At 39.9% G+C, this 21825-nt stretch overlaps 1 protein-coding gene across 3 annotated transcripts in view; it reads left to right on the forward strand.

The window, feature by feature from the left end:
- The first annotated feature begins 542 nt into the window (after positions 1-542).
- CCDC149 (coiled-coil domain containing 149) overlaps positions 543-21825 on the forward strand; it is a 51216-nt gene continuing 29933 nt past the window's right edge. For all 3 annotated transcript variants that reach the window (XM_054293854.1, XM_054293861.1, XM_054293867.1), the window contains exons 1-4: positions 543-659; positions 8726-8887; positions 9420-9458; positions 20306-20413. In XM_054293854.1, coding sequence (XP_054149829.1) covers positions 612-659; positions 8726-8887; positions 9420-9458; positions 20306-20413 — 357 coding nt within the window. In that variant the 5' untranslated portion in view covers positions 543-611. The remainder of the gene's footprint in view (positions 660-8725; positions 8888-9419; positions 9459-20305; positions 20414-21825) is intronic.

Raw genomic sequence — 21825 nt, forward strand, 5'->3', positions numbered from 1 at the left:
GCGCCGTGCTTGGCTTCCGGTGCTGGAGGAGCGTGTGTGCTAACCGGGAAATAAAGGAGCCAGATCAAGTCCTGGGTCATGAGGTTATTTACACCTCCGTGAACTGCGCAACAGCGGAGATCTTTGCTCAAAGTGGGCAGTGTTCTACTATCATGTTTTGAAAAAGCGGTTCCCTTGTCCTCCCGCTGTGGTTTACAATACACACCCAACACAGGTGCTTACATAATTCTGTTACACACACATATGTAATACGAAAACCTCCCTGCTGCCGCTTCCCTCATGGACCAGTTCTCACAGAAGGCTGGCTGTCCAGGGCCTGGGATGGCAGCAGTGCCGAGCTGTCATGCAGGAGGCGCACGTAAGGAGAGGAGGACCCTTCTGTGGGACAGCACCCCAGACGCTCCCGCAGAGCCCTCGGCAGGTGCCGCTCGGGCCCCGCCGCTCTGCCCCGCGGCCCGGCCCCGCCGGCAGCTCGGCCGTGCGGTCCCGGCGGCGCTCGGGGGGCAGGGCGGGCCGGCAGAGGTGGCCGCAGTCCCCGCCTCTCCCGCGGCTTGCTCGGCGAAGGCCGGGCCAGGAGGAGCCGCTCACCGGCGCCGCGGCCCGCCGGAGCCATGGGCTCCCACCGCAGCGAGAGCGACTGGCAGGGGCTGCTGAGCGAGGTGAGGCGGCGGGGGGGCCGCGGGCCGGGGCGCAGGGCAGCGAGGAGGAGCGGCGGGCGGGCCCGGCTGCTCCCCGCGCCTCGAGGAAGTGCCGGGGCCAGGGGCACAGCCGCCGAGAGGAGACCCGGCCCTCGGGCGGCTGCGGCAGCGGGCGGAGGACGCCGAGCTGTGCCGGGCACGGCTGCGCCCTGTGGCCACGTCTGGCGCCGGCCCGGCGCTGCTGCGGAGCGCCGCAGGAAGGGCCTGTGAGCCGCTCCGTGGGTTAACGTGCTGGGGCTGCGGAGAGCGGCTTCAGGGCGCTGCTGCTGCTGCTGTGGCTGCTTTGGAAGCGCCGAGGATTCCCTGAGCTGCGGGGGCGGCCGAGGCCTCGGGCCCGGAGGAGCAGCGCAGCCCGGCCCAGCTGCGGCACCGGCCTGGGTGACCGGGCTGCCCCTGTGCCCTGTGTGCTTACTTCACTTCAGTCACATATGAAGGGGTTGTGAGACCCATGGTGATATTTATACTCTGGGAGAAAAGAATGTAATAGCACCGTGTCCATGAGCCTCAACAGGTGGAGGATTTTCCAGTTACATGAATAGAAACTTTATTGTCCACTGCATCCCCATTAAAACATCCACAGCTTTTATAGGTGCACATAACGTACGTAGGGTAAGTTAGCAAACTCAAAGCAACTTGAGGTCAGTATCATTTAAAGGAGTATTATTGAAGACATCTGTTTATTAGCCAAACTCATGAAGCAGGCTGGCATGCTGATTTTTACATTGCACTGCTGCAAAAACAGTAATTTTGTACTTACAGCTAGCAGATAAAACTTCTGTGCAAATGGCATTGGCCTGAGTAAACCTAATTGAGTCTACTGTCCTACAGTATGATGCACACAGATGAATTCCCTTGTTTTCAAGAGGGCTTTGCCTCCATTATGTTAACTGAGTGTAAGGCCTAAAGCCCTGACCTGTCAAAAAGATAAATATTTGAGTTTAGGATGTTGAACCTGTCGCTGCTCTTGGTGCTTTCAGTGGGAGTTTGTATGGGCCCAGATCTGTGCTAGCACAGTACATCCAGAAATGGAGACTGATTGTGAATACAGGATTTCCAAGAACACAAAATGATCCAGGAGAAAGTGAAAAGTGCACTTTTAGTAATATTCTGGTTGTGCAGTGTTGAATCTGACATCTCATTTATCAAATGGAGTTTTATTTGGGATGGGGGTGATTTCAGATGGGAGGCAAATCATGAGGTGTCTTCAGAGGAAATGTTGCTGTTCCCTGCTTTAAAATGTCATTTAGAATTATTTTGGAACTTTTTTACTTTTTATGCAGTTAAACCTAAAAATTCTATCCTAAAATTGAACACCTACTTCAGTTTAGGGGCTTCTTGATTTTAGTAAAGTTTAATGACTGTGCTAAGCTGCATTCTTGTAGATACTTAAACACACATATAATTTCTTTTTTTCAGGAAAATTTAGAGGCATAGTGACTTATACTCCACCTTTCCTTACTTTCTCTCTGTTTCCACAGCAGGCTTACAGTAAGCCTGTTGTTCTGGGTGATGTCAAGATTTTCTTCTTTTGCCTTCCTCTTTCTTTGGCTGTTGTAATTCACTCCATGTGTTTTACCCATTAACTCCAAATCCTAATGGGTCTGTGAGAAAGTGGCTCTGACTTCTGAAGTAACCTGTGATAAGTTTTTGAATTTACCGTATCCCCCAGTGGTACAGATTTTCTCAAGGCCTCCTAGCTTCAGTGTCTGCTGGGTAATTTTTTTCCCCTGTGCATTTCATAAAAATCTTGAAATGCTTACAAAGTACAAGGTAACACAGGCAAGAAAAGACATGGTAGCTCTAAACAAACACTCTCCCATTGCAGGTGGTAGACATTTAAAACATAAGATGGGGTTAAGAATCTTGGTGTAAAAGACCAGAAGCTGATGGATTCAGACCTGTGGTCACATGCATTTTCATTTGCATAAGCCCAGGTTTGAAAGGTAGGAATAACTGAAATACTTGTCAAAGTAACTGTAACTTTTAAAACTATGGTGCTACACATGTTAAGAAAAGTGGTAAGGATGCATGTTTGGTCCTCATGCACAAACACTTGTACACACAGCATTTATTTTTGTAGCCTGTCTTTTCATTTTTCATTAGAAAAGAAGAAAATTTTTTGTCTGTTTTAGCCTTTTTCTGTATTTACCCTTCTTTTTCCTTTTGACTGTAGTTCCATTTCAGTGCCTTTTACTCTCTACCTTTTCACATATATTTCTCTACTTTTATTATGCTCACCACTAACTTCTTGCTTGTTCTTTTGCCTCCATATTTATGTATTTTTCCACTTAATTTACAGCCACATGTATTTCAGGCCTAGTGAGCACCTGGTACCCTGAACAATCTTTGCACCACGTGTACCTTGAGCATTCTTTAAACTAACTGAATAGGATGACGTGGGTAGGAATACTGGGACAAAGCCAACTTAGCAAACACTGAAGGAGCATAAAAGACTCATTCTTTCCATTGGTAATCTCACAAACTGGATGCAGAAGAACTCACTTCAGGAGCCAGAATCCACATTTTACCTGTTCTCTAGCTTATTTCATGTATTGGTGATGGATGTATGGAGATATATATATATATATATATATGAAAGATTAATTACTCTGTTGAGTTACCATGTAATTTTTCTGCTTGGGCTCTTGGTTTTCATCTAACATTTTAGTCATTCAGTGACCCACATTTACAGTATTTAAAAGTTGATGTAAAGTTGTAGGGTGAAGACTTGATCAGTAACTGCTGGTTTGATGCAAGAGACTGAGCTGTAGCAGGAACTTTCCTGCTGGTGTCCCAAGTCCTCCATAAACCAGATCTTCATAAATATCAAGTTACTATCCCAAGAGTACATTCCATTCCTCATCCCCATTCCTGGAGTTGTTCAAGGCCGGTTTGGATGGGAGTCTCAGCAACCTGGACTAGTTGGAGGTGTCCCTGCCCATGGCAGCAGACAGCACTAGAGTTAAATCCAATGTCAAAATGCTTCTCTTTCACTGTCACCTCCCACACATTGGAATGTTTAGTGTATGCGGTTTACAGCTACTCATATGTGACTGTGCCTCCTACAGCTAGTTTGCAGAGATGTACTTTGTGTTTAATTTTTCATTCACAAGAGACTGTTTCTTGGTTATTGACTGTGCATGGTCTTCAGCAGCACAGAGAAAGGTGATATGCTTCTCTCTTGAGCTCCCTTGCCTAGTAATTTTGGACTTACCAAACTGTTGAGCAGATACCTAGCCTGCTTGTAATTGGCAGAGCACACCTTTCCCATTGGTTCCACAATTTTTTATGTGGGCAAGAGAGAAGAGGAAGGAAAACTGGTGAGACTTTCATGTTTGTATTCTCTCTGTAACATTCTGTCATGTTTCCTTCTCAAACAAAGCATGAAATGTAATTTGCCAAACCTCTATGAGGTTTTGGTGCCACTAGTTTAACAGCTTTCCTTAATGTGCACAAACACAGGGGCTGTAGGGAAGAACAAAGTGGAGCAGATACTCTAAGGTCTCTGCTTGGTTGGGTTGGCATTGTAATGCCTTTGACATTTGGAAAATGAAATGAAAATACTGAAAGAGCTGGCATTGTGATTTACTGTGCTCCAAAATTCTCTGGAGCTGTGGGAGGGTGCTGTGAAGACCTGCATGCTGGACTTTTGGGCAGCAAAACAAGTGTTTGTTTTTCATGTGTCCATGTTTCAGGTTGGTCTAAGAGACCTGCAGGGACGCTGTGAAACTAACAGAGAAATTAATATTGTTTGATGCACAGCATACAAAACTTCTTAGGGCTGGGCCACATCACACAGTAGTGTTAACTGCTAAATTGTGGTATTCCTGAATGGCTGGTGAAGATGGTGTGGGGTAGCATTGCCATCAAGACAAGACATGGTGTTCTGAAGAGCTGCTTGTATCACTTGTGTCATCAGGGAATGATACCAGCCTGCTTTGTGTTTCAGCAATCGGGAGGCAGCCAGGCAAGCTGGAGCTGGGCAGCAGGAAAAGCAGAGTTGATATGATGGGATAAAACCAAGGTCACTGCATTATTTCAGGTTTTATCAGAGATAAATCGCATCAGGAAGTGAATGGCAATCAAATGGCCAGTAATTTCTCTAGGTCTGAGTGCTTGACTCTTTCAGATAAGTTAACAGTTTAATCTGAAGTCAAGGGGAGCAACATACAGAAACACAGTCAACAAACATCCCAAACAGTGAGATTGCAGTGCATTTTGGGACCCTTTGGTTTCTACAACAGAATTGTCTCCAAGACTACAGTCAGGAGAAATTTGATAAAACTTAGGGCAGTTTGGTAGCAGTTGGATCTCTTGTTAAAGATGGTGAGTAGACTTTCTCAGAGAGCATGGTAGATTGTAGGTTTCAAGGCCCAATGTAATGTAGTAGCCTTGAGGACCCAAGGCCCTCAATTGTCAAGAGAAGACAGAATATGATCCACAGTGATTCCAAAGCACAGACTGGAGATAGTATCTCTGCTTCTACTCTCAGAAAATTAGATGTTTTCCATGACAATAATTGTCAATAAATACCAAAATATAGGCCAGTAATTTGTACAATTTTTTTTTAAAAGTCTGATAGGAATTTGATGTGTTTGTTGGTTTAAAAAAAGAAAGTCTAAAACCTTGACCGTGTCCCAGCTTCATCAGATTATTAGACCATGTCTACAGCGTCATTAATGAGATCTACCCAGATTTGTGACTAAAAATAGCCATGGACAAATAGTAAGTGTTCGATGTAGAGGGTCACCTTGCAGCAGTTACACTCTCTTGTAATGTCAGTCTCTTTTTACTCAATTTCACTAAAGTAGTCATCTGGCTGTAAAGCAGTTCAGGCAGTAATGTAGGATGTCATATATATCCCTTTAATTATTATGTTCTTCCTTGTAGCAATTATAATTTACTTTATTGCAGATAACAGCACATTGGTAGATAAAAGCCACTAGACAGATATGAGAAGTTGTACATTGTAACTTTTAGATTGAATGTATAGCAGCTGGTTCTCATTTAACTTGGTTTTTTGAATTAATAGATTATTTTCTACCAATAATTAAAAAGAAACAAAATACAGTAAGAATATTTCATAGTAAGTATGGTGCATAACAGAATTCACTTCTTTGTCTCACTGATAAACAACACCTGAGATGTGGGCTTTCCTTCAGTTGCAGGGGAAGAAGTCTCTGCATGAGTAAATGCCAAAAGCCTCTACTGAATACTTTTTTTAAGACTTTTTGAGAAAATTTGCCTTATTGCTTTCATTGCTCCAAAACAACTTGTCACTCTCCTGTGTTCTTTTTGACAGCATACCAATTTTGTTGCATTTATTTGTCTATATAAGGGAAACTGCTGATGGGACTCAGTTATTTCCCTGACTAGAACCATTTCTGCTGTTAGGTCATTTTATGGCTATTATTGCTACACTGTTTTTTAACATTCAGAAATAAATATATTGAATAACCTCTTTGAGGTCCGTCTCTGCGAAATTTGGTTTTCCTTCAGTAATGGTAATGGCAACTGCAAACATAGCCCTGTTGAATAATCAGATTCTACAGAAATGCTCTGGCTTTATTGTTTCTTGTACCATAAGCCCATGGAAGCAAATCATTATGTTATAACTGATTTTATTCTATTTATTTGAGAAATTCAATATGTGTAAAAGGCAAAAATTACTTCAAAAAAATCTTTTATGTGGTCATTTTTGTTGTAAATTCCAAACAGTACATTGAGGAGAGATGCCAATATCGTCAGTATATAGTTCATCTAGTTAAAACAGATTTTAAACAAGGAGGCCATCTTTATTCCTTTTCATTCAGACCCTGAACATTACTGTCCCCACAATCTGTTTATGATTCATTATCCTCAGGCTAACAGGTAATGGAGAATTCCCCAGCCCCTGCCAGTGCTGCTGTAAAAGGTGAAGCCTTCTTGTATGCTCAGAGTGTGTCTTTGGTAGAGGGCTGTGACTCATGGCACAAGCAAGGTTTGTTTGCTGCGAGGTCTGTATTTCCTGCTGGGTGGGCACTGGGTTTTACAGTGTAATCCACATGCTCTGGTTCATCCTGACTCTTATCCAGCAGCACTTGAGGCAAGGCTTGCAGGCACCTGCAGGACTGGGGGTGTGTAAGGCATGTTTGGCTTCTTTCCACTCTCATTGTGTGCGTGGTATAGGGTGCTCCACTCCACACAGGTGCTGGCTGGATGGGCCAGTTTCATTCTTCATGGGATTCTTCCTGGTAAAGGAACAGGACAGGCTACTTGGTTCAGGGATTTGGCTGTTGGGTTGGGGTTTTTTTTAAGTGATTGTGAGGTTTGCTTTTACTCATTTTTGTTTGCAACTACTCTATCAGATTGTTAATATTTAAAAACAATTTAGCAAAGGCTTGTTTTAGAACTACTTAGACGGGATGAAAAGGGAAATAAAGAAGAGAGATTGACAAATATTTCACTGTAAGGGAAGGCATTACTTTATCAAGTTTGAAGCAGTTTACTATAATCACTTACTGACAATATTAAAGTTTAGCTTCTCATACCTTTCAGTCCTTTATCAGGGGATTTGACATTTGTGTAAGGTATCAGTAAGGACATAAGTACATAGGTACACTTGCCTTTGTTGATGCCAAGGCATCATAATCCAGAAAATTTATGGCAGGATTTCAACTTCAGTATTGCCAGAAATAAAATTAATCCAAGGTGGAAGTGTCCTTTTTGAGAGTTCAAATCCTTCTTGGAATTGCTTTTCTCATTTCCTTCCCACTTTTTTGCAACTAAGCATTTACCATTTTTGGAAAAGGTTGTCTGTACTAGTATACCAAACTCACTTTTTCCTTTCTCATTGATGTGAAATTGAGGTTAACAAAGTTAATTCCAAGCAAGGAATACATACAATACATACAAAGAACGATTTTTGTCCCAAACAGCAGCACTGACTTGAACAGTATGGAAGTGCTGATGTTGTTTCTTTGTGCAAGAGCCCATAATGACAAAGTATTCTTGTCAGAGGATATAATGAATCTGTAAATTGTTTTCATGACTGCTATGGTATTTGGTCTCTTGCAGACCACATTCAGAAAATAGAGCCAGGTCTTATGTCAGTATCATCAGAAATGGAAATAGACACTTTGGCATGGGCAGTGACAAGTGATGGGTAATAAGAATCTGCTGATCAAACATCATGTTAAGTGAAAAAAGTTACCTGAAAGTTCTGACATGTGACATTGAGGATGACACACATGTTACTCTTCCTTTCAATGTGGAAGGCGATGAGGCAGATCAGACTAATGCAGAACAGCTAAGATTTGTGTATTCTGCTTTGCTTAGTACATGACCCCTTCACATGAGAAGTGATGGCTGCAGGGGAAGGCTCATCTCTGCCTTCCCTCCCCTTTTAGGTGTTCTTGCATTCCTGCATTATTTCCCATTTTTTTGCCTGAAATGAACATGTGCCTGTAGTACCACAGCATAATTAATTTCTTTACGTGTGGTGTTAGGGCACCACACTGTAATTGTTTCATAGTCAAGGCAAATTTTGGTTCTCATTCCTGCAGCCCCTGCTGCTATAACATAGTCCCATTTCAGTGTCCAGCTGGGAGGCTGAGTACACTGCTGGTAGTGGGGAGAAGGATGGCAGTGGAAAGTGAAGCAGGAATGAGTGGTTGCTGCCTGGGGGCTGGATATTGTGAACACATGTAGAAAAGGGATTTTGCAAATGCTTCTTCCTTCTAGCAGCCTTGTTAGGGCTGCTGGGCAAATTGCAAGGTTCCTCATGCTATTGCATATAAGTAAAAGAATGAGAAACTCAAACTGATAAATATTTCTAGTGGTCAGGTGAACATCCTTACAGATGGATTTCAAGCTTTCTATCTGAGATATCTTCCCCATGATTGTCATTTATAAGTCAAGACAACTTGTGGCAGACTTTGATCTTGTGCAATCTTCCAGCTTTTCACAGAAGAACTTGAGCCTCTTGTATTCAGTACTGCTTGGGTAGAAATGGCCTGTTACATGTATGGTTTTTTTTTCTTCTGCAGTACCTGGTGTGCAAAAGGAAACTTGAAAGTAAGAAGGAGGCATTGCTCATCCTTTCCAAAGAGCTGGACACCTGTCAGCAAGAAAGAGACCAGTACAAACTGATGGCCAACCAGCTGCGAGAGCGACACCAGTCTCTGAAAAAGAAGTATCGGGAGCTGATTGTAGGTTGTTCTTTATGAGGACTGTAAAACTGGGGGACAAAGGTGAACCTCAAAAAAAAATTGGAAAGAAATCCATAATGGCTGCTGTAAAAATGTTTAGGTACTTGTTTGCAGTAGTCCTGCAGTTGCACAGCCCTGATGGTATTATTACTCATTTGTTCTGCAGGGATGAGGCAGTGCTTGTTATGTAGGACAGAGAAACGCAGTGCATGCTCTGAGGAAATTCGTTTCAGTGATAATTCCATTTAAAAATTGACTGTGGTATTATTATTCCACAGCAACTTAATGTACCAGTATGAAAATTAATGCAACACAAATTTGTAATGAACTGCTGTTCTAGAAACGTAAACAAATCTTCAACTTTAGAAATGTTTTTATGCTAAAGTTAGTATTGCTGGTATTAATCAGCAGTATTTAAAAAAAATTCATAACATTTTAGTTAAAATACATGTTCTATAATTAGATTTGCAGAATTAATATAGTTTCTGATTTCAGAAATAACCTGAAATAAAATATATCTGTTTATTTGTAGGATGGGGATCCATCGCTTCCACCTGAAAAGAGAAAACAGGTAGGAATTTATTTTCAACTGATGTTATTTATCTGCTACAAAAATATATTCATAAAAGAATAAAGATATTAATTCAGAGATCTGATTAAAAAGTAAGCATTTCTGAATATTGAAAAGCTCAGTCTTTAAATTGTGAAATTCTGCTTTTGTCTACACATTTCACTGTGAAATACCTGAACTATAGAATATATGGCTATTGCTTTTGTGTTCGCCTGAGACTGAAATTGGTCAGTGTACAGAGACTTAAGGTTGTTCTCCTTTCTGTTTATTCCTCCATATTGAGTCCTAAAATGGATTTGTGACTGGACTTCTCATACTTAAAAGTAAGCTGGAAATGCATTGTCTGCTTTCCATAATTGTTAATTTATTGTTGTGAGGGCTGTTTTCCATTAAGTATTCTCCCAGGCCACTTGGATTTGTGAGTTAAAGTGGTAAAACAATGATAATTGCATTTTATGATTCCCCTGAAAAACTTTTTGCCTGCTCGCATGCATTTTTGTTCCTGGATATCTACATAGTGTGTCCCTGTTGCAGAATGTTGGTTGTCACATCTTAAAATTATCTTAATTTTTAGAGAAAAATGGCACCCAAAACTGAATGTCTGGAGCAGGGAGATGAGGACAACCTAAAAGAACAAAATTGTTGCTGTAATTGCTAGTTTTGGAAGTCTTTTAACTATGTTTAAAACATGGTTATTACATTCTTTTAATGGATCAGAAGTTTTACTCATAACCCTTTCCCTGGGAGTTTGCATGTAGTTCTTGCTATTTGCTTACAATTTTACGGCTTAGGGTTTTGGTTGCTTTAAACTAAACTTCCAGAGGCAATATAATTACTCCTTCAGGCACTTAAACAAATAGCTGCCAAGAAGTCAGTGGCTCAGTGTAGAATCATTTAACTTCCTCATTATTTAGCATAATTTATTTGCAATTCTGTTATTTCAACAGAATTCTAATAAAACTTTATGACCAGATACAAGTTTGTGCATTCTGAGTGTTGCTGAGAAATATCCAGTTGAAAGAAAAAAACCAAAGCAGTGTGTGGATCATTACAGAAAGATAAGTAGGAAGGGAGATGTGCCGTCCCATAGCTCTTCTAATTCATCTTTCATCTTTCAAAACAAATAAAACTGACACTTGTTTCTAAAATACTAGCCAAATTCAGTCTAAATTCAGAAGCTGTGATTTGTATTAAGTTTTGGCAATTTGTCTTACCAGGGTAAGTGCCTTAAAAACCTTTAATAGTCTACCTAGGAGTCATTTTTTTTTCCTGGGGAAGTTAGGTATTCATGCTAGGTAGCAGTGAAAGAAAGAAAATGGGGTCATTGATAGGTTCCCCCCAGCACAATAAATATGTTGGGTTGTGCAGTAGTAGACTGTTAGTGTATTTCTTGAGTTTTTATTTTCCTGAGAAATGTGTCTGTGGCATACAAGGTGGATAACCTAGAGTAGTTAGTGTAGCCTTTCTGAAGAAGAGTATAGTTTTGCTTTGAGAAATGCATCAGAGAATAATAAAAGAAAGTTATGAATATTTTTCCATTATCACCATATAAACATTTCTTAGCATTTTCTCATCTAAGAAGGAGGGAAGTTCTCTCTTGCTTTTGTACTTCTTCCATTCCCTTTTTTCCTGGAACCCTAGATGCCTGCTGGGAGAAGTTTGTGACCTCAGTGACTTTATGAAAGGAGACCCTGATCCTCCAATGAATTCTACACAACACAAAAGTGCATACTGTTTTCATGGTCAGAAATAAGATGAAAACACTATATACTTAACAGTTTGCTATCTGTTGCATTGGTTTGCCACAACTGAGAAATTACTGCTTATTACTGAAATTCCAGTCTAGAACCTTAAATGTAATAGGTGGGTTGGAATTGCTACTGTCTTCTCCTTATCTTCATTTTTCCCCTTTGTTATCAATTATGTTTAGTGACTGTTTAAAATGTTTTGTTTTCCACCATGCCTTCTCATCCTGTTTTCCAGCACAGAATTTTCATGGTTTTTATGGAAATATCATGTAACCAGGCATTTTCTGTCAGCAAGCAGCTAACTCAAAATCTGGTTTTGTAAAATTGTTATTTAAAGGTATCTTAACATGCAGTGCTCTGTAGTGTTTTCCTGCTCAAAGCTGTGTTTGCATCTCGGATCTATTCCAAACGAAACAATTCTATGATACTATGATGATTCTATCCAAAGATTGTTCTGTGTATGTCACATTCTGCCAACCAGCAGAAGCAGAAAATAAGAGACAGTGCTAGGGAAATCTCTATTTCTACTGTAGATGTTTCACCATTAGTTGTTCACAGCTTGTGAGCTGTCAGTATTTTCCTGACCCCCCATGCCTATGTGGTTGAAGGTAGTTTTATAATGTCTTATGGTGTCAGGTGTAGAGTAATTTTTGGATAAGTAACAGAGGGGTGAAATGTTTCAGGACAGTACTAATTAGGAAGAGTGTGTTTTATGTTAAAATTAGTTTAGACATGTTTGTAATGGTTTAATCCCAGCCAGCAGCCAAGGCCCATGCAGCCTCACCAGGGTGATCAAAAAGAGACTCAGAAGGGTAAAAGCTACAGAATTTGTGGGTCAAGATAAAGATAGTTTTATAGGAAAAGCTAAAAGCTGCTAACACAAGCAAAGCAAAACAAAACAAGGAATTCTTTCATGACTTCCATGGGCAGGCATGGTGTTCACCCATCCCTGGGAGAGCAGGGCCCTTTCAAGCATAATGAATACTTGGGAAGACAAATGCCATCACTCCAAACACCCCCCTCCATCCCCTTTCCTCTTTCTTCCCCCCACTTTATTCACTGAGCATGGTGTCACATGGTCTGGTCATGGTCCCTTTGGTCAGTTTGGGTCACCTGTCCTGGCTGTGTCTCCTCCCTACCTCCCATGTACCCCCACCTTCCTTGCCAGCACAGCAGTACAAAAAGCAGAAAAGGCCTTGGCTCTGTGTAAATCCTGCTCACCAAGAACAAAAGCATCTCCATATTATCAGCCCTGTGTTCAGCTCAAATCTAAAGCATAGCCCCATACCAGCCACTGTGAAGAAAATTGACTCTACTCCAGCTGAAGCCAGCACAATGGAAAACACTCCCCATTTTGAAAGACATGTTAAAATATTTCTCTGTATACATAGCATCTGCTGAGCATCCTATATAAATAGAAATTCTACCATTCTGCAGTTCTGCAGTGGTATGTATTTATATGCATTATCTGTGATACAGGACATTTTAATGGAAATTTACTAGGTATCTGTTGGCCAGTCTTGCTGCCCTCTTTTTACAACTTAAAGAAAAAAATGTAGATTGGAATTATAGCTTAGTATATACTGCTTGTTATTTTCAACTACATTGCTGAAATTTTCAGTATAGCTTCAGTTTGGGAGAAGCTTTGCAATTAAAATAACAAATCAGTGAATCCTTCAACCTTCTATATGAAATGGGAGTTCTTTTAATACAAATGAGATCCTTTGAATAAACAAAGATAAAGTAAAATGCATGGTTAGGAAAACAACTGTGTGGGGCCACAGTCCTAAATATGCTTTCCTTAATTTGGTCTCAGTGACATCACTCAGTTGGTTATAGTGGGTTTGCACTGGAGTTGTGTGTCAAGAGTAAAGTTGCAATGCCTTTGTCACTGGGGAGGTCTTAGATTTGTATTTTAAGTGTATAAGGAATCAAATTCAATGGAACCGAACGCCGCGAAACCACAGAAGAGTTAAAGTGGGAAGACAGCTCTTGAGGTCAACCGGTCCAATCTTCTTGCTCAAACACGACCACCTAGAGCAGGTTGCCCATTTTCAGTATGGTTTTGATTCTCTGTGACTCCACAGCCTCTCTGGGCAATCTGTTCCAGTGTTAGAGCACTCTCACAGAAAAAAGGGTGAGGGGGCAAGACCCTTCCTCACCTTCTTGCTGTCCTTTCTAAGGAGCCTGTATCCCTTCATTACAGCACTCCAGTTGTGTGAGCTATCCCACTGATTCTCCATGATCCCAGAGTCTGTAACCCCGTAACTGCACACAGTGTTCAAACTCCTCTTCTTTATTCCCTCTGCTGCATGTGTTAGAGACCTTGGAGGGGCATCAGAGTGTGCTGGTTCTGTGGTACAGTCTTAGAGCTTTCCTGCAGGGCTGTTCTATGGTAGTCTCCTTCTGTACATGCCTGTGGTCAAAGGAATTGCACTTCAGCTCAGTTGCTTTGTGAGTTGCTAAGTCCTTTTCTTCCCATTATCCCAGTCTCTTGCCTTGCCCACCCTATCCTAAACTTCCTTATTCCCTCCCACATAATTTTGAGAGTAAAGCTCTTGAGCCTACTGGCAAAGGTACTTTTGCCTCATGTAGTCAAATGGATCCTACGTCTCCCAAGCAGCTGCTGAGCCTTACAGAGGATCCCATGGTCATAGAACCATATTTGAGGCTCCTAATACCGAGTCCCTTAATGTAATGGTGATGTATTCCTAGTACAGAACACAGCTTGATGGTTAATCTTCCTACCAGCCAAAAAGGCCCACCAGAGAACCTGAAGGTCACCGCTCTTAATGCTGTTACAGTTATCCATGGATATCCCAAGGTGATTCATTCAAACCAACATTCTGACTGCTTCAAGGGCCCTTGGTATCACAGCAGCATGGTACCCACTCACTGAGATGTTGGCCAGACAGCTTGTCTCCTGCTAATGAATGTGTCCATTGGCATGACTTTTTTGGCATAACATCAGAAAGAGCAGAGGTTCCAGACAGGATTATGCTGTGACATACAAATGGACCCATTTTGATCCATTCCACTTCTGGCTTCTAGCTCAATGTACTTGGCTATCACAATTCACTTCTGAAATAAACTTCAGGGATTACCTTATGACTGTTCATGACATGATCATAAATAATGGCTAATGTGGCTATTTCTTGTAAATTAATGATTTCACTAAGTTTTGCTAGCCTTGTGTTAAGGTGCAAACGCTGCGTTCAGAGTCCTATGAGATAAAATCTGGGAATAAAATACACTACAGGGTAAGGAATAATTTTGTATTTATCTCACAGTGGTGCTGTGAAGATTAATGTGATTTCTTCCTCTCTACAAGGTGTTTGAAGATGAAAACCATTATGCATGTGCCAAATGTGGACCAGTGCACTTTGCTTTGGTTTGTAGGTGCATGTGTTTGACACCCATAGCATGAGGTAGCAGTTGGAAAATAATGACATTGTTTGTCCTTGCAACACACAGAAAACAATATTCCCATGGATTTCAAAATGTGCCAGCTCCAAGAGCATAGCCAGTTGATAGATTTTTGTTTCTGGACTCTGAGATCTTCTATTCCATTGGTCAGGGCAGGTGGTAGTATGTAAAACCTAGAACTTGTTAGCCACACTAGGATTCATGCTTTGTGAAGTGACACCTTTGTTTCTTCAACAAATAGGTTTTGCACTAACACAGAATTATAGAATCATTTAGATTGCAAAAGATCTCTAAGATCATCGAGTCCAACCATTAACCCAGTGCTGCCAAGGCCACCAGTGAAGTCTAGGAGAGAAGAAATGCTCATTCTAATAGATGTGGTAGTCCCTCAGGCCTGATGTGTACAACAACTTCTCTGGTTGCTGTGTCTTACCTTAATGGAATAGAGAGACACTTCTGCACACCTCTGAACCTGAGTATTCTCAACAAATATTCCGTCAATTAATTTCCACACCCAGTTGTTTAAGGGATTTTGATTATTTTTGTACATTATCTCAAAGTTTAAGATATCTTCAGGAGTTCAAAATATTTAAGAGAGAATTTTCTTCTTCTCTTGTTCTATGTCAAGTGACTGCTTGACAAAGCTTTGATTTTTGGTGGTGTTTTTCAGCATGAAAATATGACCCATATTAAGTGTATTTTGGTTTGTATACCCAGGATCTGTAATTTTAAAAGTCTTCTCTGGTTTTTCATCTTAAAGAGAAAAATACAATAATTTTGTGATTTTATTGCAAGGAAGCTAGTGCTAAGGGTAGTCATCAGTTCCCATATCTTGGAGTGAACAGTGGTAGTTGGTAAGTAAAACAGGTTTTTCTGTATTAATTCAGCAATTGCAATCAGATTAATTCATTGGAGGAGAAACTGCGCTTAAATTTGTGATCAGTCACACCCATCAAGTGTGCTGAATGTTTCATCAAACCTTTTTCTGTCAAACCTATAATTCAGTGTTCTTCTTTGTTTGAGGGTGTGGCAGGAACAAACGTTAAAGACTGTAAATTGCAGTACAGGAATGTTTGTATTTAAATACTTCTAAACTGTAAAGGTATGTTCGAAGTTTCCCCCTCTTCCCCCTTCCCATATTACTTTTTCAGGGAGTACCCTAAAGGCAAAAAGTTAAATTTTTTTATTCCCTTTTTTAAGTGTTGGATAAGATTTATGTGCAAAAGAATTGAGAGCTGTATTAAAGAGTGTTACTATCCATCATTTTTAAAGTGCAGTGAAGAAAACTAACACTGTGTGTATGTGTAGCTAGATTTGTCAGATGATTAAAGGAGCCAAACTCCAGTGCAGTGCATAATGTCAGGGATGACTATTTGGAGTTACTGTTTTTTCTCATCAGGCCATTGGTCACTAGTGAGCAGAGGTCAGTTGCTGCCTGACAGGTATTTACTGGCTTATGTTAATAAGTGTTTCTAGATATTTTTGTCAGCATTTTTTGACCCTCATCTGTAGCTAAAGTTCTTTTCCACCTTGTGTCCCCAAAACTGTTGTTGCAAATTTTAACAAAGCCTAAGTGGAAAATGAGGATGTCTGTAGTCCCATCCCACTGAAGCATTGACTTTCTGGTCTGTTCTGATCTATCATGCTTTTTTTTCTTTATGTAGTAAAGGTACACACTTCCCACCTGCCACTCTCAGAGCCATGTTATTCTCCTTTTTTCTTAGCTTCTGATGGGATGGTGGCTGTGGTTGCACTTGCATTTGGTCAGAGGAAAAGGAATGTGGGGACAGTGTATTAGCACTGCAGTGGGGATTTAGACAGTGCTCACATCATGCTCCACTGAGAAGGTGGTTGGGCACTTGAACAGGTTTCTCTGGGAAGTGGCCACAGCACCAGCCTGCCAGAGTTCAGGCAGCATCTGGCCAACACTCAAAGGATGTGCCTTCCTTCTGGGGCAGTCCTGTGAGGTACAGGAATATGAATCCCTTCCAGCTATTCTTTGAGTCTATGATACATGCAAGCTTCCCATAACAGATGCATATAAAACCAATAGCTTGTTGTGCTGCAGAGGCTCCAGAGAACCTGCCAGAAATGGAATGTGGCTGGAGCTCTGGAAGCTTGTCTGGTACTGGCCCGCTACAGAGAGGGGGCTGAAGCAATACTTGTTATTTTGTATTAGAAACAGCTGCATTGAGAAGAGGGTAGGAGAAACAGTTTCCACTCTGGCAGAGGGAAGACAAAATGAGGCAGCAGAAAGATACCTCTGCGTCTTTCCCTTCCTTTATTCATGCCTCAGAAACCTCTCTTCATCAGTACTTTAGAGTTATTTTATGTAGTGTGAGTGAAAGAAGTACAGTCTTTCACAGTTTCAGGAGTCTTTTAAAGATTTCACCTAAAATCAAAAGAAACTCTTGAAGAAATTGACTTTAGAGAAGTTGAATTTGGCTAATTTACAGGGACTTGCTCTCTGTTACATGGGTAAATGATATGAATTTTATTGTCTGGTGAAGTAACTAATCTTGGATTTCTGAGTGAATTCTGTGTTTGTTCTATGAATATTGAAAAGAAATTGCCAAATGGAAAAATGAATTGCCATTGCCTTTGCATAAATTTCTCCACTTTCCTCAAAAAATACGTGCTTGCAGGTACACTGAGGCAGTCCTCCATTGTTAGTTTTATCATCTTTCAAGCATATGGTATGTTTTTCTATTTATGCCAAAGAAATGGTACCAAGTCCAGGTATCTATCAATATATCCTTTTGGCTGGCTGTTCTTAAGCCTAATAAAGCACTTTGAAAAATCAAATGTTTCTCCATCTATCCATATTTAACCAAGAGCTTTAGTAAGGTCTTGCCAAAACCTTTGAAACTCGTAACAGTCTAAATTATACATTGTATGGAACCCCTTAGCCAGGGAAATGAGTAATTGCTAGAGACTACTTCTGTGACATAGCTTGGTTGTTTCAGTTTAATAGAAGTACAATACAAGGCTTGCAGGAGGGAGCAAATCTATACTTAGCTCATTGTAATGCTCTTGGCATGGTCAAAAAAAAGCTGGTTTATTTTGGTGTCTAAAAGTCTTTGTTTCAAGTTTCTTCCAAAACCTCTGTCGTGAGTATAAAGGTTTTTGTCACGTTAAGTCATTTATATGACTGACAAATAAAATTCAGCATAGAATTGCAACCCCAGAGAAATGGTTTTAAAGGAAATAAATCTGAGCAGGAAGATTTAGTATAGGCATGGTAATGCCTTTCCTGCCTTTACTGTGAGCCAGGTTTTAACTACAGACTGCTGAAATCCTGGTGTTACAGTTGTAAACACTGATTAGTGAGATTGAGTTCTTTCCAGGTGTTGAAATTACATGTGCTATTGCAGTGTTAAGAGTTGTGCCAATTCATCATAAAAAGGAGCTTTATAAATAGAGGTATTTCAGAGAGGTTTGTGCAAATCATATTCCTTTTTACTAACGCAGGCTTTATTGAAAGTCAACTTTGTTTAAAAAAATAAAAAATTGCATCTAAGCAGTAGCCATAGATACTTCAGTTTAAATACAATTTCCTGAAAACATGGGTTCTTTGTTTTCTTTCTTTTAAACGGCCATTAAGAAGTACTTTTCAAAACCATTGATTGAATGTGTTCTGAAGCTCCTTGATTCATTCATCCTGTGAATGACTATTATGCTGTTTGTTTAAGAGGTAGGAAAAAGATCTGTCCACCAAAGCATACATGAGGAATCTTTTGTATTGCTTGAATGGTTGTTGTCTTGAAAATAAAATTAGAAGGAGCTCAATTTTAGTCCTGTATTGGCTATAAATTGGCTATTTATAGGGGTTCTTTTGCTATTACACTCTTTCCCCAAATTATTTATTGCAGTCCCGAGGTTTGTTAGTAGTTTAAAAATGCTTTAATTTCTTCCAAAATGGTGTGAAATTTTACTTTCTTCCGAACTTTCTTCTGAACTTACTTTCTTCTGAACTTTTGGTCTCAAAGCATCAGAAGTACAGAAGCTAAAAGTAGCAGTGACTTTAGGCTTCTTCTTCATCAGGTACGATGTTGTCAGTTTCTTGAGTTATTTTTTCTGTTTAAAAGTTTGAAGCTATTACTAATTTAGACCATTTGGAATGTGGAGTTATCTTCTTCAGTAGTAATATACAAAAGTTCTACTTGATGGTAGCTTAATAGTCTAATCCTGCAAATGGTTGTATGAATGCACAGCTATGTTCATGTTCCTATTCGCATTCATACATTCCTCTTAATAGTTCTCTTAAATGTAAAGCAGGACATGTAGAAATAGCAGTTGTTAGTGAACAAGGAGCAGGATTGCAGTAATGGCTATCAGATACCTTGTTGATTTGACACTGTATGAGTTGTAAAGATAAAATTCATGAAAACATCCTATGAGACTCAAGTGGTAGTAGAATCACTGGGTAAAAGAGTCAGATTGAAAAAGAGAGATGTCAGAAAACAGAAATGGGGGAGTTGAAAGAAAAGCACAGCAGGTAGGGAATCTAAAACTAAACCTAAAATACCAAAAGAGAACTGGGAAGAGTCACTTGATGAATTACAGTCAGTTAATGCATTGGCCTCAAATGCAGGGAGTATGTGTAAGGGGGGCTCAGAGATACTGACTGATACATGAGGCTTTACTAAGTCATACTTAGAAGATCCAAAATTCTTTTTAAATTTCTTTTCATATTCTTGAGCTATTTGGCAATGGATGACACACTGAGCTGTCCATAGGCAATGTCTTGAAATGTTGCACCTTAGCCACTATGATTCTAACTCTCTTAGAAAAGCTGTCACTGGTAGGCTTTTCCTGTGTTGAGTCAACGTTTGTGTATTCATGAGACGTTTTTAGGGTAAAAATGGAATAAATTTACCTGTACTATTTGCTCATTTTCAGGTAGCATATATAGGAAAAGAGCAGATTGCATTTATTTTTTGGTTAGTGATCAAACTGCTGTAATTAAATTGTAAGATCATAAACCAGACAGCTTGCCCTGCTAACTTAGTAGGTTAATGTGAATGACTGCTTTTAACTTGGATTATTGGGTGGGGAGCAGTGGTTGGGTTTTAAACTCCAGCTTTCACCTCTCTTTTTCCAGAATCTAGGTGGTACCTAACAACAAAAATCAGGTCGTATTTGAAGTTTTGCAGTAGTAGGTATCCATGGTATAGCTCCATACAGGGTCAGGGACTTTGGCTGACAGCCTCTTTACTGGCTGGAAATCTGCTCTAGATGCTATTAAGGACTTTCATTGTATCATAATTCTTTCTCAGCTGTGCCTTTTGTCTAATTATATGCAAGTTTAAAACTATTATTTTGGCAGCTTTGTATAAATATTGTCACAGTATTCTGAATTTAATTCTTCCCACCAGCCACGATACTGGAACCAGCATAGAGGTTTTCACTTTGTCTCATTTGGGGTTTGTGTGCTGTTCTGGGAGTCTGTATGCACTAATGCTGTATGTATTTTCTGCTATATAGAAAGATAAAGGAACCCAGGTGACTTTTCTTGTTATCTCTCTAATGAAGCATGAAGTCTGGGTACCACCAACAATAAAAGTAAAGATTGTTGGCCGATAAGGAGTAATTCAAGGGTTTCTTTTCAAGCACTACTTACACTTCTCTCCACAGACACTGACTTCTGACTGATGTTTATTCCTTTTCTAGGCAAATCTTGCTCAACTACTGAGTGAGGCTCAAGATCGAAATAAACATCTTGGAGAAGAGATTGGAGAGCTTCAGCAGAGACTGGGAGAAGTACAAGGGGACAATAAGGTATTACAAACTGCCAGTAAATGGCCTGGAATGTGTTAACTGGGCTAGAGTTTTGCATTTACTTCTTAGGAAAACAAGTAAAATAATGGGTTACAGAACTTCTAGAATACTTTTATAATACAAGAGAGCTTAGATCAGTGTAACTACAGAAGCTGTAAAGGACACCAGTAAGTGCATCTTACTATGTATTTTTGTATGTTGCTTTTGCTCTGTTGTCCTTAACACGATGTATTTTGTATTTAACCTTGTTTTAATGCTTTCTATGTTCCTTTCTTTTTTGGAAAAAAATACTCCTGTATTTTATTATTGGTCTTTCCTCTTACAAATAAGTACAGATAAGCATGTGTTCTACATGTGATAATTTCCAGGTTTTTGTACTGAACTGCAAAATTTTAGTAGATGCCGAAGGAGCGTAATTTTTCTCTTAAAAAAATCTGGAGTAGTAGATCAGAAACATGTATAGTGAGCTTTCTATTAAGCCCTCATCCCATTACCCTTACATAACCAATTTATTTCATTGCTAAATTTAGCAAGTTATATGGAACATTGCTCAAAATCTGCCATTTGGTATTAATCAAACTCCTGTTGTCTCCATTAATTGAAATATTTAAAGTCAAGCCAAATGTGTGTAACATTCACAGCTGGAGCTTTATGCAAAAGTACATTCAGAGATCAAACTAGTGAGAAGTTGAATTGGAGAGTCAAGGTGGTTAACAAAGTAAAAAATTGAAACAAATAATGATAGCTTCCCTCCCTCAACTGCCATTTTAAATTTATGGCATTTTAAAATTTAAATAAAAATGATGGCTTTTAATTATTCAGATGGGATTTGTCTTTTTCCATTTAAGTTTATTTTATTTATTTTCTTTTAAACATAAGTACATTGTGATAATGCAAGTTTTTTCACTGTTTGTCACAAAGACCTCCCTTCAAGGTCTTCATAGAGCTGGGAAAGGTTCAAGTGAAACCTGATTTTGTAGTATGCATAGCAGTCAGCAGAACTTGCTCAACTCTTCAAAGACCACATTTCTGACTGTTTATTTTCATTTGCATGTTACTGTTTGAATTGTATTACAGTGTAGAAGTCAGTGCCTTTCAGTTCTCCAGTACCAATATTATGCCACACAGCCTTTCCCAAGCCAGTCCTGAGCAGATAGCAAGGGCTTGTAAGTACAAACAGAAAACAAAGGTAGGAAAACTGCAACACATTTAAATATCAAGGTTATGTACCTCTTGTAGTTCCTTATGACAATATATGATCTTGGTAACACAGAGCCTCCTTCTTTATGCCTGAACTGGCACTGTTTAGATTCACCTTTGTGGGTTAACATGGTATTAGCTAGTTATCTTCCTGACATCTGTATTCTCAGCTTGAATTTAAATTCATGAGCCTCAAAATGAATGGAAAAGTA

Source organism: Melozone crissalis, unplaced genomic scaffold (assembly GCF_028551555.1).
Source record: "Melozone crissalis strain CALT ecotype California unplaced genomic scaffold, PUWL_Pcris_2 ptg000006l_1, whole genome shotgun sequence".
Lineage (NCBI taxonomy): Eukaryota > Metazoa > Chordata > Aves > Passeriformes > Passerellidae > Melozone > Melozone crissalis.